A 16952-nucleotide genomic window follows, 5' to 3' on the forward strand; every position below is an offset into this window, starting at 1 on the left:
TCAGAAGGTACGGATGATATTGGCAGCTATATACCCTTTCAGTACAGTACAGGAACATGAGAGAGGAGGCATCAGATGAGGGGGAACACACGATTGTCATTTGGCTGCGCGCACAAATCCTCACGTCTCATGGGTCAAATGTTGATTCTCTTAGTGTGGAAATAAACAACAAGCCAACACAAGTATGTGACTGGGACCTCGCTTGAAGACTCGACTCTGGTGAGTGTCACGTGGATAGGAACCCATTTGACATATTTGCTCAAAAATCTGAGCAGGTGGGAATGTTTTACGGGTGTAGAAATCGATCGTAAATGAATGCGATTGACAAATCATGAAAACTAGAAGTCGTGATAATATCACCAGTATTTGGAAATTCCATGTCACTTAAGGAATTTCTATAAACACACATGAGGTCGGCCCTACATGTATGTTGGTCATAGAGCATTTACTGCCTGTAGTTCTGGGCAATCTCAAAATAACTATTGGATTGGGTCCTGGGTAAACAAATTTAAAACGTAATGCTCGTTATATTTCTGAGCAACCAGTTATTCACCATTGTATATTCATAATTTTAAAAATGTCACTTTTTTCAGACATGGTTCAGTTGCACGTCATACTTTCTAAGTATTCAGTGTGTTTCATAACTACATGTGTCCCTAGTATACAGACCTCATTACGAGTTTGACAGTATTCCGGCAGTAAATACGCCAGAATACCGGCAAATGGAATTACCCTTACCACCACTTCATACCTAGGATTTACTACGCATTTAAAAGTGGTGGTTGGCTGTATGAGTCCCCATTTTTTGGATTCCGTAGATCTCATGGGGATATCAGTGGCATTACCACTGGCAGTGATTCCACCAGCGGTAATTTTGCCATTTTTGCTGATTTTTGGCAGTAAAGTGGCACAGCCTTTTCTCCAGTTTTGGGCTGGACAAAAGATTCCTTCACCTCACCTCAAACCTGCATTACAGAGGTGCGGTGATGCAGCGATAACAGAATTACCACCACGTTAGTGCGGTTTTTTCACAGCATCGCTATACTCGTAATATGGCCCATTTGGTCCATATGGTATCCACAGAAATTACAGAAGTGGAAAATGAATTGCCAGTGGTTATGTCTGATGCACAATCTTACATACACCCCTCTTTAATATTGCATAAGTCATTATTTTAGGTCCCTAGCACGCAACGCTCTGCAAAGACACCCATGGAAGATCTATGAGATGGCACCCAATGAGACCAAACACATTTGGGATTGTTTGTGGTCTCATGCCGAAAGGATATGATGTTGGATCTTGGGCTACACTGGAACATTTTTTAGGGCCAAGCTTGACTTGCATATGTAAGTAAGGAATGTGATATATGTATATAGTGCAGCCATAGCTATGGTGCAACAGAGTGCCTTTAAATTGTTTAGTACAGAGGGGTGGGTGGTCAAGGTATGGCTGGCAGTGGTATAGGGATGGGCTGGGCACCACTCACATTCGTAACCATTGAAATCAGTCTAATGGGCATCCTCCAGAACGCCTGATGTACCCTAAATCAGGGAAGTCACTGTAGAAATGTGATGTCTGGTGATATCATTCAACAGACCTGGGGCCACTTGGGGTGTACTAAATACTCCTGCTTAATCAATGTATTTAATGCATCATTGCATAGTGCCAAAGAAAAGGAAATGTTCATAATGTATTTATGTGGTGCTCTTCTTTTTATTTTCATTACTTTGATGAAGAGACATGTGCCGATCCATTTCAGACTAAAGAGTCCATATTCAGGGCAGGTTCGATAAATACATAATACAAAGCAGAAATTCAGTGTCTGACCAAATATGTACATTTGTGAATCAAGAAATTGTAGACATAATCTCTCATGAACAGGAAAGAGGCTCTGTACACAAAATTGTATCATACCTGTCTCGCGAAAAGAGTGCTGGCACCCATGGCTGAATGTAGGGATGTTGCTGTGCCTCAGCCACCTCAAAAGATGAGCTTGAGGAGTAATTGTGTAGTCTGTCTCTGAAACAAGCATGTATATCTCAGGAATATGTAACCACAAAAGTGATGGGTGGAAGGTTTTGAATTAATCTGTACCACTGGCATTGCTCTGGGCAACCTTCCACACCACCGTTTTTTAGCCGTCTGCGCCATTGCAAAAGAGATCCAGCCATATGCAAATCATTCTGTAATGGCTTTGCAGGTGAAGAACGATGGTTTGGAGGGTTGCCCAGCCAGAGCAATGCCAGTGGTTAAGATTTATTCTAAACCTTCCAGCCATCATCTCTTTGTTTTGGCTTTGTCACCCTGAGTTGGAATGGGTATGCCCAGACGTGGGTCCCGTGCCTGCTGGGCCTATAGACCCAAGCTACTCCTCAGTGATGAGGCCCAACAAGGCTGAAACATGTTTCGGGATGCTTGTGGTCTCGTGCAGAAGGAATGTGACCTAGCAGTTCAGGCTGGACTGCCCCTTTTGGGGTGGGGCCAAGCCTGATTTGCATATGGTCTTTCCCCTTCTGTAATGGCTTGGCATGTGAAGAACGATGGTCTGGAAGGGTGCCCAGAACAATGCCAGTAGTTAAGATTCATTATAAACCTTCCAGCCATCACCTCTTTGTTTTTGCTCAGGAATGTGCCAGCAAAACATACTAGGACTAGTAATCATACTAAAGTAATGGTCAGGGAAGGTTAGAATAGGTCATTATTCTAACTGGATATGATATCTCCAAATCCTTACCTAGCGGTGTAGAAAGAAAGTATATCCTGCAGTCAAGGAAGCCTCTCTGTTTAATAATGTGGTAGCAGCCCAGCATGCTGGAGACAATGTGGACACAAGGGGTCCTTCTTCCACATGTGGTGGACATGCCCACAAGCCCAACAATTTTGGAAACAATGCCTGAATATCATTGAAGATATTACTCAAACGACGCTCCCCCTAGAGCCTGAACCCATCTTGCTAGGCGCTCCTATCCCGGGAATATACTCGAGGTCAGGGCCCAAAGCCAAGCTCCTGTCCCAATGTCTGCTAGCAGGGAGGATAACAATTGCCCGCTCCTGGAAAGCCAAAGGCGGACCGCTCCTGCCCCTGTGGTGTACGAAAATGTGGGATATCCTCATCGCAGAAAAGGTGACAGCGGCGAAGGCAGGAAGGCAGTGACTCTCCACCACTTTCAGAACATTTGGGGCCCATTTTTTGACTATGACCAAAAGTTCCCAGCTCTCACTTATAAGCCCCAACAAGCCAAACGGATTCTGGACAGTGGCGACACTTCTGATAAGTAGGGCATTCGGGATGGGGATGGGGGGAGGTTGGGATACAGTATTCGCAATGTGATTAATGATGCCCGGAAGGTCACAGCAATGTACTACTGTATTTGTTTCCTGCCTTTTTTTAAATAAACCTATTTAAAAAAAAAATAATGTGGTAGCAGATGTGTAAGGAACGGTAACAGTAAATGAAGAAAAGATGGGCGGTCCTACAGAAAGACAATTGTAACCAGAACAATGCATGTCTGTTATCTACAAAACGTCCTACCTCAGTGGTCCAAACTCAACAAGGGCTCTCGATGTTGTAATATCTACGATCAAGATGAGAGGGTAAAAGCACATGTCAGTTCTCGTGTGCGTGCATACTGCACATGATGCTGGTGCTCGTAAGTGTTCTCTCTTACCTTCCCGTGAGCTGTGATTGCAGTGTGGACATGGTGACTGTGGGCGTAAACTGGCGATCATTCGCTGATATGTGTACTAGTTTAGTAGTAAGAGATTCGTCTAGGTTGTCATTGTAACAGATGCGGGTGATGGAAGCGCGTTGTGTGTCGCCATCACATGGCCAAGCACTAGCGGCTAAGGGTAGAGAATGGTGTATTCTTGCTAATGGGCCTTCATTGACTGCTGGTCAATGTAGTACGTAATAAAGAAGGCGCGCTGATGTTAAACCGCTTCTAACTGTAAACAGCTTAGCTATAGCTATGACTGGCAATATACTAGTCCTACATATGTTGTTGTCACTGACAATATATAAGTCCTACACAGGGGCGGCACCAGGTATGGGCTAGGGCTAAAGCCACCCCCCCCACTTTGACGCAGAAGATATCACTCTGCTGTTACTCCCAGCCCAGGGCTGAGACCGCTAGAACCTATCAGATTTCTCACCTCGGAGCGCAGTGTATTTACTTAAGCAAAGACACTGCTCTCCGAGGTGAGAAAACAGGCTTTGGAGTGAAGGTAGAGGCAAAGGACAAAAGGCTGCCATGGGGATATCAGTAGACAACCACCCCATGTTTCAGCTAAAGGCTTAACTTCTGGCTCAGATTGTGCATGGCCCATGCTTTCAATAATTACCATTAACTAAAAAATATGTATTTGTATGCATGCAGATATTGTATGTTTGCCTGCATGTATGAATGTATGCATGCATGCATGTAAGGAACTGTGTAAGTGGGTGTATGTTCTAATACTAGGAGGTGTCTGCAAGTGCACACCTGTGAATGAATGCAGTTTTAATGGTGTATACTGTCTGTGTTAATGAGCGCACAGTTTAAATGTTATGGGTGTTCCTGTGAATGACAGATCAGCTGTGTCGCTGTGTGACTGGTGGTGTAATGTGTCTATATCTGTCTGTATTGTAAGGAACACATGGTGCCAACAGTAAAGACGGACACAAGTGATCACAGTTCAAGGGTGTTTATTGATCTATAAATGCAGGGTAGAAAAACGCCTAACCTAAACCTAAATCTAAGATGGGAGCAAGCGTCGACCATCAAATGAAAAATAAGGCAGTCCTATTGGCATTGTGTCTAAATAAAAGGGCCTTTACTAAGAAAAAACCTATTGCCAATTCCTTACAACTAATTACAGAAAGAGTGTGGATAGGGTATCAAAAATAAAGCAAACAGTGTTCAAATAATAAGTCAGCATGTGATTGTCTAGAGGTGTCCCTTCCTACGTTTTTAGCAGGTGACAATGTGGGACTTTGGAGCACAGCACACGTTCAAGTCTTCCCAGCATGAGCTGACTGTTTTGTTCCAGCTGGCACAGTACATGCTCGAGCTTTCTCAGCATGAGCCAACAGTTCCGTTCTAGCTATCAGGTACTTTGATGGTAAAGTCCCTTTTCAATAAAGTCTCTTTCCCTCGGGGTCCTGATGTATTCCACAACAAACAAACACAAAGTTCTTCTTCATGTATCCTCTTGGTGATGGCTTCACCCCTCGGTCCTCGTCTTCTGGGCGCAAACCCCTCAGTAATTGTATTCAACAAATTCACAAGATAGTTCCCGTTTCAGTGAACTTTGGGTGATAGTTTTCCACCTCTGGTTCTCGCTCGGCCTGGCTTGGATCCCAAATGACAAGCGGCCACTTCCTTTCCCTTTGTCTTGCAATACTTCTCGCTTTCACAAATCTTAATTTCTTTTTAAACAGGCTTTCGGGCTTTGCCACTCAATGTGGGTTTCCCTCTGCCGTGTTCACTCTCGACGACTTTTGCGATATACAGTTCATGTATTAAGTTTTCACCAGGCAGGATTCACTTCCCTTAGCTTTCACATTCATCTGCCAGTCAAAGACTTTGTACGGTACAGCTGATTTTACAAGACCCATGTATGACCATTTTGACCTCTTTTTCGCCACCTCCCAAGGACTTCTGGTTACGCTATTCTTTTTACCATCGGGTAATAGCCCAGAGAGTTTCCTGCCTGAGCACCCACGTGGTGCTGGCACCGTCTGTTGCTGGCTTTCACCCTTTTTAGATTCTCTAAGTTCAAACTAGTCGTTGGCTACTTTCCATTCAACGCAGTTCAGTTTCTTATCGATTCTCCCCTTGACTCACCTGCTGTGATGAACCGCTTGTCTTTATTTACCCTTGGAGTCAAGGTTGATACCACCCAGACCAACGTTCTTCCCCAGCTTGGTTATCAGTGGAGGAGGGTCTTGCGTACCGTAGACATCTGCTGCAACACACGCTGGCCTTTGCGGTCTTATGTTTTCGTTTGCTGAGGTTTCACGGGCCTGGGTCGAATAGGGCAAGGTAATTTCTTTCCTTGTAACCCCCTCGGTCTGCACCGTCTTTCTCCTCCTCTTGAAATGCAATGCTGAGTTAGCTCTTACGTCATGCGGAATGCCGTGCTCATATTTTGCTCTTTTGCTCCACCTTACATCCCTTTGGGGAAGGGAAAGGGTTGTCATGTGTACGTGATTCTGGTCTATTGCCTGACTTTGCCTGACCCTGGTATTGGGATACGTCAGGTAAATGCCCTGGTGTTAGTCCGTTGCCTTTCATGTTGTGCAAAATTATTAATGTGGAAAAAGGGGGGAAGTGTTTTGGAATGTCCTAAGTGATAGGATGGGGAAAAGGTGTTGAAAGAAGAAGGATACCTTGTCTCACCTGTCAGTGCCCCACTCCCACTCCCCAAGGACGCCCAATCCAGGTGATCCTCCCTCACTGGTCCACCCCCAGGAACTGGATCCTATAGCAATACCCATGTCCTGGCCACCTGGATGACAAATCTCTGTGGACTAGCTCGGGATACACCTTCAGGTTTCTCGCAGTATGCATGCTGGGACCTGCGGAGGGGCATTGGAGCATGAACACTATTTGGCAAGAGCATGTCATGTCTTACTGCTGTTTTTTGGCAAAGGAAAGCCAACTTGATTGTTTTTATGTGATGGTGGGTTTGGGGGAGGTTGGGGGAAATACTACAGTGGGGCTGGCCTGGCTGGGTCTTACTGTGGCATGAAATGGTGTACTCACATTAAGGGCAAAGCCAACATGAGTGTTCTTACATGGGAGGGCATGTTTCCTTATTTTGACTTGTCTTTTTATTTTATTGGTTTTAATGTCAAAGGCAACATACTTATTCTTACATGGGGGATTACAACATGATGAGTGCAACATAAGTGTTCTTATATGGGCGGGGGATGTGTCATGATAAAATGTTATTTATATATCGCTTTCACTCAAGCGCTGTACAGAGAACATATTTACATAAAATGTATCACCCAACCGAAGTTTGCACTCATTTAATGAGCTGGTTTGAGCACAATAAATACAATACATAAATACAGCTCATTAAATAAGTATCAAAGCGCTGGTAAAACTTGGTGAGCAGGGATAACACAGTACAGTACACAGTAAGATAGCGAGGTAACAAGATGCAAAAGTAACATAACAGTAAAAGGTACATAGAGGAGGGTAGAGATCAGGGTGCTCACGTTCAAGTATGAAAGGCTGAGTTGGCCTTGACAGGATTTGAACCTGGGAATCACACTCAGATTACAACAGCATGCAATCAGCCTGCTGAGCTATCTTACCGGCTTGCCCGCAAGAGCATGTTTTCTTACTGTGGCATTGTATTTTATTACTGGTGTTAAGGCCAAAGGCAACATAAGTATTCTTACATTGGGGTGGGGGCATTCGTGCAACCTGCAAGGATATGTTATTTTACTGTGGCATGAGAAAACACAACATGATGAGAGTTCTTATATGGGGAGTGGGGGATTTGTGTAGCCAGACACAATATGTTTTCTTATTGTAGCATGGCTTTTTTCACTGGCATTAAGGCAAAGCCAACAGGCGTATGTTCTTACATGGGGATACTGGCATGCATTGGCAGAGCCAGCATAAACATGCTTTGTTATAATATCCTTACTGGCATTATGGACAAAGCAAACATGAGTACATTCCTATGTGGGAATAGTGGCATATATAGGTGCAACAAAATGGACCTGTGTGAGCACAATCGATATGAAAATGTGTTTATACACTTGCAGAGTACTGACATATAGTGGGCAAAGGCATTATGAAAATGTGTTTGAAAATGCTCCTGTGCATTGTTGGTGGCTTGGCATCTAATGGACTTTTTATGTCTTACCCTGCAAAACCAATTGAAAACTGTTTGGTTTTTTACCTGAGTTATCACAGAAAGTGTACTAAAATATTCACTATTGTAACTCATTATTTAAATCTTGTCTCGAGGGGACAACCCCCTTTGATTGGTTCGCCCTCCCTCCCTACTCTCTGCTTTTGGCTGGAGACAGAACAAGTGGCCTTCCTTCTGCAGGCTCTTCCTAGTGTGGGCCCTACTACATTAGCTCCAGGCCCCACTTTTTACAGAATCATGGCTATGCCTCTGGTGAGTTGGAGTGAAAGATGGATCTAATTGGCCAAAGGAAAGTGTAATATCTACTAAGACTCCTGCGCTTAGGGAGGGGGCAGTAGGAGGGGACTAGGGGGGGTAAGCAATAGCACAAAACTGCCATCCAGCCGCCCCCGCTCCCAAAATGTTGAGGCTTGCTCCGCCCCTGGTCATACATATGTTGTTGTTGTCACTACTTGATCCGTGAGACGTATGACAAGTATGTGAAGCATGGTGTGTCAACCGGTAGCTAATACCTCAGCTAAGTAAAGGTAGTGCCCATGTCTACATCCTTAAGAAAGTGTGGGAATGGAAAAAATGAAAGTGTAAATGAATTTTAAAAATTGAAAAAACAGGAAAAGTCACAGTACTCTTGAAATGGTTGAACACGCAAGAAAATCATACAATTTTATGACAACATTTTGTTCATCTTTGCATATTCGATAATAGGTAACCGATTGTGCAGAACAGCATGGCCATTCCTGATTCAACATGCATTCTTCAACTGCTGTCTGTTGATTGTTAAATGACACGACATGGCAGGCTGCAGTTTGGTAGGAGCAGGGCCTCTAGAACGGTGTTATGTGGAGCACCCAGCACGGGTTGCCTCCTACTGTAATGGCACAGCAGGCTAATAACAATGGCTATTAGGGCTGTACAGCACAGAGCCTGTGATTATGATTGTTTCAAACCTTCCACTACACTTTGATGTGTTCCGCTTATGATCCCAAACATACAAATGCACAGACTGCAGTAGATTGCAGCAAACCTACCAAGTGATCAGAACTGCTGGTTGGTGTCGCACCGTACTGAACTTGCTCTCCGCATGTCTCTGTACACGAGCCGTGAAACACCTTATTTGTTTTTTTCCTGATGTATTTATTTATGTATTTTAACAGTTCTCTGGGATGTGCTTCATGATATATTGCTGTTAAAGAGCTCCGACATGGGGAAAATCAAAATCCACGAACCGTCAACAAAGTGAATCAGTCCTAATTAAAAGAGACATAATAAAATTGTAGAAGTCTTTGATGACGTAAGAAGGCCCTAAAGAGCATTACACTAACATTTGTCTCTGCTACATGGTGGATGTTGGTTATATGTGTCTAACCCACACCTGGTGGGCTGTATGTGTGATCCACATCCGCATAAGATGTCTTGTGATGTTGAGAGTGAAAGCAGTCACAGAAAGGCATGTGCTGTCAGAGGTCTCAGAATTGTCAGCCAACCTGACTGAAAAGGGATGGATTTCCGAAGAGGTTAAGTTTGGACATTTTGGGATTCATCTCTACATTTCTGATAATATGGAAGCAATTTTAAGTCTAGAAGACGCTTAAACAATATTCCAGGGTGCAGTCGTCCATATCTATGTGTAAAAGGCAGGGGGCATTAAGCTGCAATGCTTGTTGAACTGTTAGACCTACAGTGCTGTGTTATTGTCATGTGAACCAAACCATCATATACGCCCTCTTGTCTACCGCCAAATACCACATTGTTTCAGCAAGACTTTTCCTGGATGACTGTGGAGACTGAGAAATCATTCTTTATCTTTGGGTAACGATGTGTAAGAACTCCTTATGAAATTGACTCGATAACGATAATAATGCGGTTCAGTTATAGAACATTTGAAACTACTGAAAGTAGGTGATGAGACCAATGATTTGCAATCTGCGGGCGGGGTGACTGGCAAACATCTTAACGTCTATTCGATATGTATTTCGCAGAGATTGAAGAAACTTGTAACGCCGAGCCCAGATCTGAAGATGAGGGGAAAGGTTGCCACGGGGACGTGTACCAGCGCAGTAAATGATTGTGAGGCGAAATTGAAAGGCGAAGGCAACATCTCGGCCATCACAGAAAAGGAGACACACTTCTAAACAGAATACGTTGTCTTTTGTATGTAAAATAAAATAAACACTTCACTTAATTTAGAAGCTCGCTTGTTTTGCACAAACGTATTAACGCGTTAATTTCAAAGTGAAAATTGTATAGTTGGTTAAAAGTGATTTTTTAATTATGATGTAAGTAACTGATGCATACCTTTATTGTATGGTATTTTATAGTGAGGGCTTCTTGTAATATTGTGATTTTGGTAATTGTTTTATAGGAAATTTAGGAAAACACTGTTTGTATAATGTGTTGTAAAACTTTTATACTTGGTATTTTTTGGAAGGCATGCTATTGTATAGATCGGTTTCTAATCTGTAAGTATTCCAGATCATTCCAGCTTCTAATTGTATGTTTTTAAAGAAGGCCACAGTGTTTTTTGTATTCCCTGAAGTTGTGTTTTCAAATCTGTGATTGTCATATATTTCTGTTATCATTCCCTGGATCATGTCCTACCAAACATGTCCTTAGATTTCCCCACTAATACCGCATAACTTGATATGTGATAAGCATGTTATCGTGCATAATAAGACTACTCCTCATTACTACATTCTATTTCCTTAGGGAACACCTTGAAGATAAAATAAGTATGACCAACAAGGCCACGTCTTGTGCTACAATGCGATTGGCTGTCTATGCTAAACAGTTATAATGAGGGTATCTGAGCCACTGAAATATATATGTATTAAATTACATTAAAAAACAGATCTGGGATGACAGAAGATGTGTTTACCTTACAAACTGGAGCGACACAAATCATGTACACCAAATGTCATGCTTTCAAATCTACGAAAAAATAAGAACTAGCGGGACACAAAATCCATTCTTATTAAAATGGGAGGTCATCGTGTTATATATGTGCATATAGTTTAAAAGGAAATATGTTTATGTCAACAGCGTTTTAATCTTCATAATGCACATTCAGTACTTAGCATAATCAAAACTCAATAAATAGCATAACAGTAATATTAATAATATCCCTTCTTCACCTCGCTCCCTCAGATCTGAAAACAATCAACCAGCCAATGTAATCACACTCTAAGAGCAAAGATGTCAAGTCCTCATTGTAATTTTCCAGCATATCACACTCCATATGCAAATACCTCAATACAAGATACCATTAATCACATTTCTGATGATGGCCCAAAGCGGCCACCAGAATGGCAGAAGCTGTGCTATACAAGAGCACATTACATTGCAGTATATCATTGGTACACAGTGCAATGGTGGGTTGACACATGCAGTCAATGGGTGTATTTGCATAGATTAACAAGGGTTAAACAGTGTTTTTTCAGATTTTGTTTTATTTTTTGTAATTGTGAAATGCATTGTTGTATTGATGTACACGTTGTGTGTTGTTTTCTTTTACTAGCTCACTGGGCTGCAGCTATGCATTGCATAGTAGATTGTTACGCCCCTTTCAGTGGTTAATGCCCTGTTTCATTTTAGTTTACATAGTTTCATTTTCCATCTGTGCATTTTAAATCAAATAATATCCGTATTTCCCTCTCCCAAATCCATAAGTTTCTTTTGTTTTAGTCACGCCTTTAGGATCCATGCCAGGTATGGCAAAGAGGAGCAGAAAATAGTGAGTGTGAAAATAATCTTACAGGCTACCTAAGCCTGTCTATTGGCGGAATGGCATCTCCATCATTCCCTTCAGTTATTGCTCTTTGGTTTCTATGACAAGGTCTTTGTAAATATGATGTGTGTTAGTACTACTATTATATGGTCACAAATGCTTATTGTACTGTTAATATGATCCGGTTTACTTTGTGATTTACTAGCTACCATAAAAACAGTATTCAAATTGTAATGATAAACATATTATATTAAGATATTTTTAACAGCAGGGCCTGGATCACAGAAACCTTGCCATGGCTCAATTGCAATTTTACACTGTATTTACAAAAAGGTAAAAAAGCGCCTGATGGCAAAAAGGAATTATTTCAATGAATGTTTGCACTAGGGCACACTTGCCAAACTAAGCGAGATTGTATTTGAGCCAGTTTCTGTAATCTGTCCTATATCCTGTGGCCTATGGTACATTTTGGTGAAAGAAACATCAGACTTGTTGCCGGAGATTAAGCGGGTAAAGGAGACCTAAGTTTAACCTCACCAAATGCCCCTCCTCTTTTTTCGCATCATGCATCCATCAATCATGTTTGTATGACAATGTAAACATAAACTAGAAAAAGACCCAATGCTTTCCTCATTGTCAATTGTGGACAGGGAATGTGCCTCGCAGCCCACACAGAGATTGACCTTGAGCATTTCAGATCTGCACTCTCTACCTTGAGCCCGATTCAATATCTTGAAACTAGGTGAAGTGTGGAAATGTCTGCACTATCTCTGAGATGCTCTTGAGCAAATCCCCATTGTACGTATTTGTACAAGAGCACCTTAAAGCTTTTCTCCAACGCAAGGCATGCTGAATCCGCTTTTAGTTAGGGTGTACGAGAAATTCCTCATTTGCTTCAGTGCACATTTTTGTGTGCACGCCTCTTGCCTGCAATAGTCTTAAACGATAGTGCAAATTAATCAGAATGTCCCCATTAGGATATACAAAAACATCAATAACAAGTGGTTACATAGCTTCCATTACGATTATGAATAGCAAAAAGGCACCCGTATCAATGTTTATGCTAGCCACCACAACATGCTGAGGTGATATTTAACAATTTAAGGAAAATAATATTACATTCATCCATATTCAAAATGTGAATATGGATGAAACTCTAATATCATAAATTGGCCCGACCTCATCACTGGAAAAAGTAAAAGAATATTTAAAATGGTGTATGTGTGTAAAATTAATTGGTAATAATGGACTGTACATATCAGCAGTGAAATAGACCAATGTCACATCCCTGTACAACATATGTCAAAATTCTGTCATTTAAAGAATGGAATAGACTTTAAAGGTGTATGTTACCAATGAGATGTGTACCAATTGGGTAGCAAGTATCCACATAATCAAAGAAATGCTTACATTTAAATATGTTTCCTAATACATTTTACATATACCTTCAATTATGATCTGCATGTTGGAAACATAACTTAATCTATCGATTTCAAATCCTCATTGAAAACAAGATTTAAGTGGAACATGCATGCTACATTCATGTGTAAAACTCGATGTTATTCCATCTTAATCATGTTCGAAACTAGTACATATGTCCTACCTGACCTCACATTTACAAAACATTGCAAATAGCCCATTATGAGATCTTTCCACAGTGGCCGTTAGGTTGAGGAGGCTGAAGCAGGAGGCTGTGGGGTCTTGCAATAAAGTACTTACCGTCATCTTACTTGTGTCCGGTGAGATGACGGTAAGTACTTTATTGCAAGACCCCACAGCCTCCTGCTTCAGCCTCCTCAACCAAACGGCCACTGTGGAATCTTGACTCTGAAAAATGCCTCAACATTCCACAAGTGCCCGTGCACGTGCCCGTGCATATTACAACAGAGAGCTATAGATATATTCCTCCATGCAATTGTGAGGTAGCTCTTGGAATCCGGATCAATTATCTGGTTATCAGAGTTACGAAATAATAATTTGGTTATCCACATCTGATTAGCCATTCCTGATTACTGGATTCACCCTAAGCCTTCAAAAGTTACTTTGAATACATATACTCACAATGCTGCAGATATGAATACGTCTCAATTAGCTTTCTTCACATATCTGTGTTAAGGCATGGTCTAAGCATTACTCAGTGTGACTAATGACCAATGTGATGTGCTTGTAAATGTGCAATTTTAATACCTGACTTATTTTACACGTTAATGATTTTTTAAAGAATATTTTGTGCACATTTCCTACTAGTGTTTGTTTACCTTTTTGGAGAGAAAATGTGAAAATAAAATCATGTCATTGTGATGACTTGTTCGATATGTAATAGAACAATGTTTCTTTTTTGGCATAAGAGCATTCAGGATAATTCAAAGATATATGCAATGGAAATGGTGGATGGAAGTTGTTCGTTCTTTAATCAAATAATCATGTTTAAAGATATGTAATGCATGTTTGGGTAATAATGGTCCTCGTTTAAAGAAACGATTAACTAAACACATGACTTGTTCATATTAAGATGCTCAGAAACTATCAATGCTAGCACACAGTCGTTCAGCAGAAGACATTAAGTGCTCCCTCTCACATTTGGAAAGTTACGAATTCGAGAAAGTGAAGTTATGCTACATATGAACATAGATTTGAATTAGCTAGTTTGGTTTTTCGCTCAGGTAAAATTATAAAATAACATTTGCCAACATTATCAACTACACACAAATATGTGGTGAATTTATATATATATGTGAAAATAAAATGTATACATTGCTCACAAGGGTCATTCAGTGTTTACACCTTCATGCAGCGTGGCTTCCAGAAGCAAGCTCAGCGCCACTATGTCACACGAACTGCAACAACTTTAAAAAAAAGGTCACCTGGAGTTCAAGAGGTAAGCCCTGCTGGGAACGAGCACTCTCTTGCCCTTGTGATGCCTGAAACTGCCCCTGAAGATTGCCTTGCTGGTCCAGCTCCATTGATTTTGGAGACCCAGCACCTTTTTTTAAATAGCCACAGCCATTAACCTGCAAGCACTGAGGGTTAACTTGCCTATAGGCCTCATTCCGAATTGGTCCCATCGGATATTTGCAGGCTAATCCTAGAGGCTGGCAGGCAAAGCCGACCCACTCCAAATGCTAACTCTCAAGGCCGTTTCCTGTCTGGCCTCATTACCATCCAGTGTGTCCTCCATAACCAGGCTCCATGCCACTATCCCCACGAACTGCAACAACTTTGAAGAAATGCCCCCTCCTGTACACGAGGTAAACCCTGCTGGGCACAAACAGGCTCTGGCCCTTGGGATGCCTGAAACTGCCCATGAAGATTGCCTTGCTGGTTCATCTCTATTGATTCCGGAGACCCAGTACATTTTGAAAATGTCCACCCCCATTAGCCTGCAAGCACAGAGGGTTAGCTTACCTACAGACCTCATTTCAGGTTGACTGCATCAGGATAGTTGAAGGCCAATCCTGCGGAGCAGACTGGTGAAGCTGGCTCCCTCCAAAGGCCCACTCTCGAGGCTGTTTCCTGTGAGGCCTCATTAGCTGGGCGCAAGCAGTATCTTGCCCTTGTGATTCCAGAAACTGCCCCTGAAGATTGCCTTGCTGGTCCATCTCTATTGATTCTGGAGACCCAGTACGTTTTGAAAATGAACGCCGTCATTAGCCTGCAAGCACAGAGGGTTAGCTTGCCTACAGACCTCATTCCATATTGGCCGCATCAGGATATTTGCAGGCCAATCCTCAGGAGCTGGCAGGCAAAGCAGTCCCGCTCCAATGGTTACAGTCAAGGTCTTTTCCTGTCTGGCCTCATTACTTTCCAGCGTGGCCTTGAGAAGCAGGATCCATGCCACTACACCCTACAAACTGGAACAACTTTGAAAAAATTCCCTCTCGAGTACAGGAGGTAAGCTCTGCTGAATGCTAGCACGCACTTGCCATTGCGATGCCTGAAACTGCCCGTGCTGGTCCATCTACCTTGATTCCAGAGACCCAGCACCTTTTGAAATGGCCACCACCAGTAGCCTGCAAGCACCGGGACTGAGCTTGCCTACAGACCTAATTCCGGATTGGCTACATGAGGATATTTGCAGGCCAATCCCGGGGAGCCAGCTGGGTAATCCGGCCCCTTTCAAAGCCCCACGCTCAAGGCTGTTTCCTGTCTGGCCTCATTACCATCCAGCATGGCCTCCAGAAGCAGGCTCTACCCCACTATGCCCCACGACTGGAACAACTTTGAAAAAATGCCCCCTCAAGTACAGGAGGTAACCCCTGTTGGGCGCAAGTACTCTCGTGCCCTTGTGATGCTTCAAACTACTGTGCTGGTCCATCTCCATTCATACGGGAGACCCAGCACTTTTTGAAAATGGCAGCCGCCATTAGCCTGTAAGCACTGAGGTTTAGCTTGCCTACAGACCTCTTTCTAGATAGGCCGAATCAGGATATTTGCAGGACAATCCTGTGGTGTCGGCAGGTAAAGCAGACCCACTACAAAGGCCCATTCTCAGGGCCGTTTCCTGTCTGGCCTCATTACCATCCAGTGTGGCCTCCTGAAACAGGCTCCATGCCACTATGCCCAATGAACAGCAACAACTTTGAAAAAATACCCCCTCGAGTACACGAGGTAAGCCCTGCTGGGCGCGAGCACTCTCTAATCCTTGGGATGCTTGAAACTTCCCCTGACAATTGCCTTGCTGGTTCATCTCCATTTATTCCGGAGACCCAGCGTGTTTTGAAAATAGCTGCTGTCATTAGCCTGCAACCACCTAGGGTTAGCTTGTCTACAGACCTCATTCCAGATTGGCATCATCAGGATATTTGCTTTCCAATCCTGGGGAGCCGGTAGGTGAAGCCGCCCCCCCCCCTATCCCTATGATCCACTCTCAAGGCTGTTTCCTGTCTGGCCTCATTAGCATCCATCATGGCTTTCAGATTCGGGATCCACACCACTATGCCCCACTAACTACAACAACTTTGAAAAAATGCCCTGTCTAGTACAGGAGGTAAGCCCTGCTGGGTGCGAGAATGCACTTGCCCTTGTGAAGCCGGAAACTGCCCCTGCTGGTCCATCTACATTGATTCCGGAGACCCAGCACCTTTTGAAAATGGCTATGCCATTGGCCTGCAAGCACCAAGGGTAAGCTTGCCAATAGACTTAATTCCGGATTGGTCAGATCAGGATATTTGCAGGCTAATCCTGGGGAGCTGGCCAGCAAAGCTGGCCCCCTCCAAAGACCCACTCTCAAAGCCTTTTCCTGTCTGGCCTCATTACCATCCAGCGTGGCCTCCAGAAGCAGGCTTCACTCCAGTATGCCCTACATACCGCAAAAACTTTGAAATAATGCCCCCTCTAGTACAGGAGGTAAAAG

General features: G+C 43.0%; 1 protein-coding gene across 1 annotated transcript in view; it reads left to right on the forward strand.

The window, feature by feature from the left end:
* The window catches only part of SLC6A11 (solute carrier family 6 member 11), a 1097166-nt gene extending 1086555 nt beyond the window's left edge, over positions 1 to 10611 (forward strand). Inside the window, exon 15 of the mRNA XM_069643914.1 lies at positions 9855 to 10611. Within this exon, the coding sequence (XP_069500015.1) occupies positions 9855 to 10007 (153 nt within the window). The 3' untranslated portion in view covers positions 10008 to 10611. The remainder of the gene's footprint in view (positions 1 to 9854) is intronic.
* The last annotated feature ends 6341 nt before the right edge of the window (positions 10612 to 16952 follow it).

The sequence above is a fragment of the Ambystoma mexicanum genome, chromosome 2p (assembly GCF_040938575.1).
Source record: "Ambystoma mexicanum isolate Mex_15411 chromosome 2p, UKY_AmexF1_1, whole genome shotgun sequence".
In the NCBI taxonomy this organism is placed as follows: Eukaryota; Metazoa; Chordata; class Amphibia; order Caudata; family Ambystomatidae; genus Ambystoma; species Ambystoma mexicanum.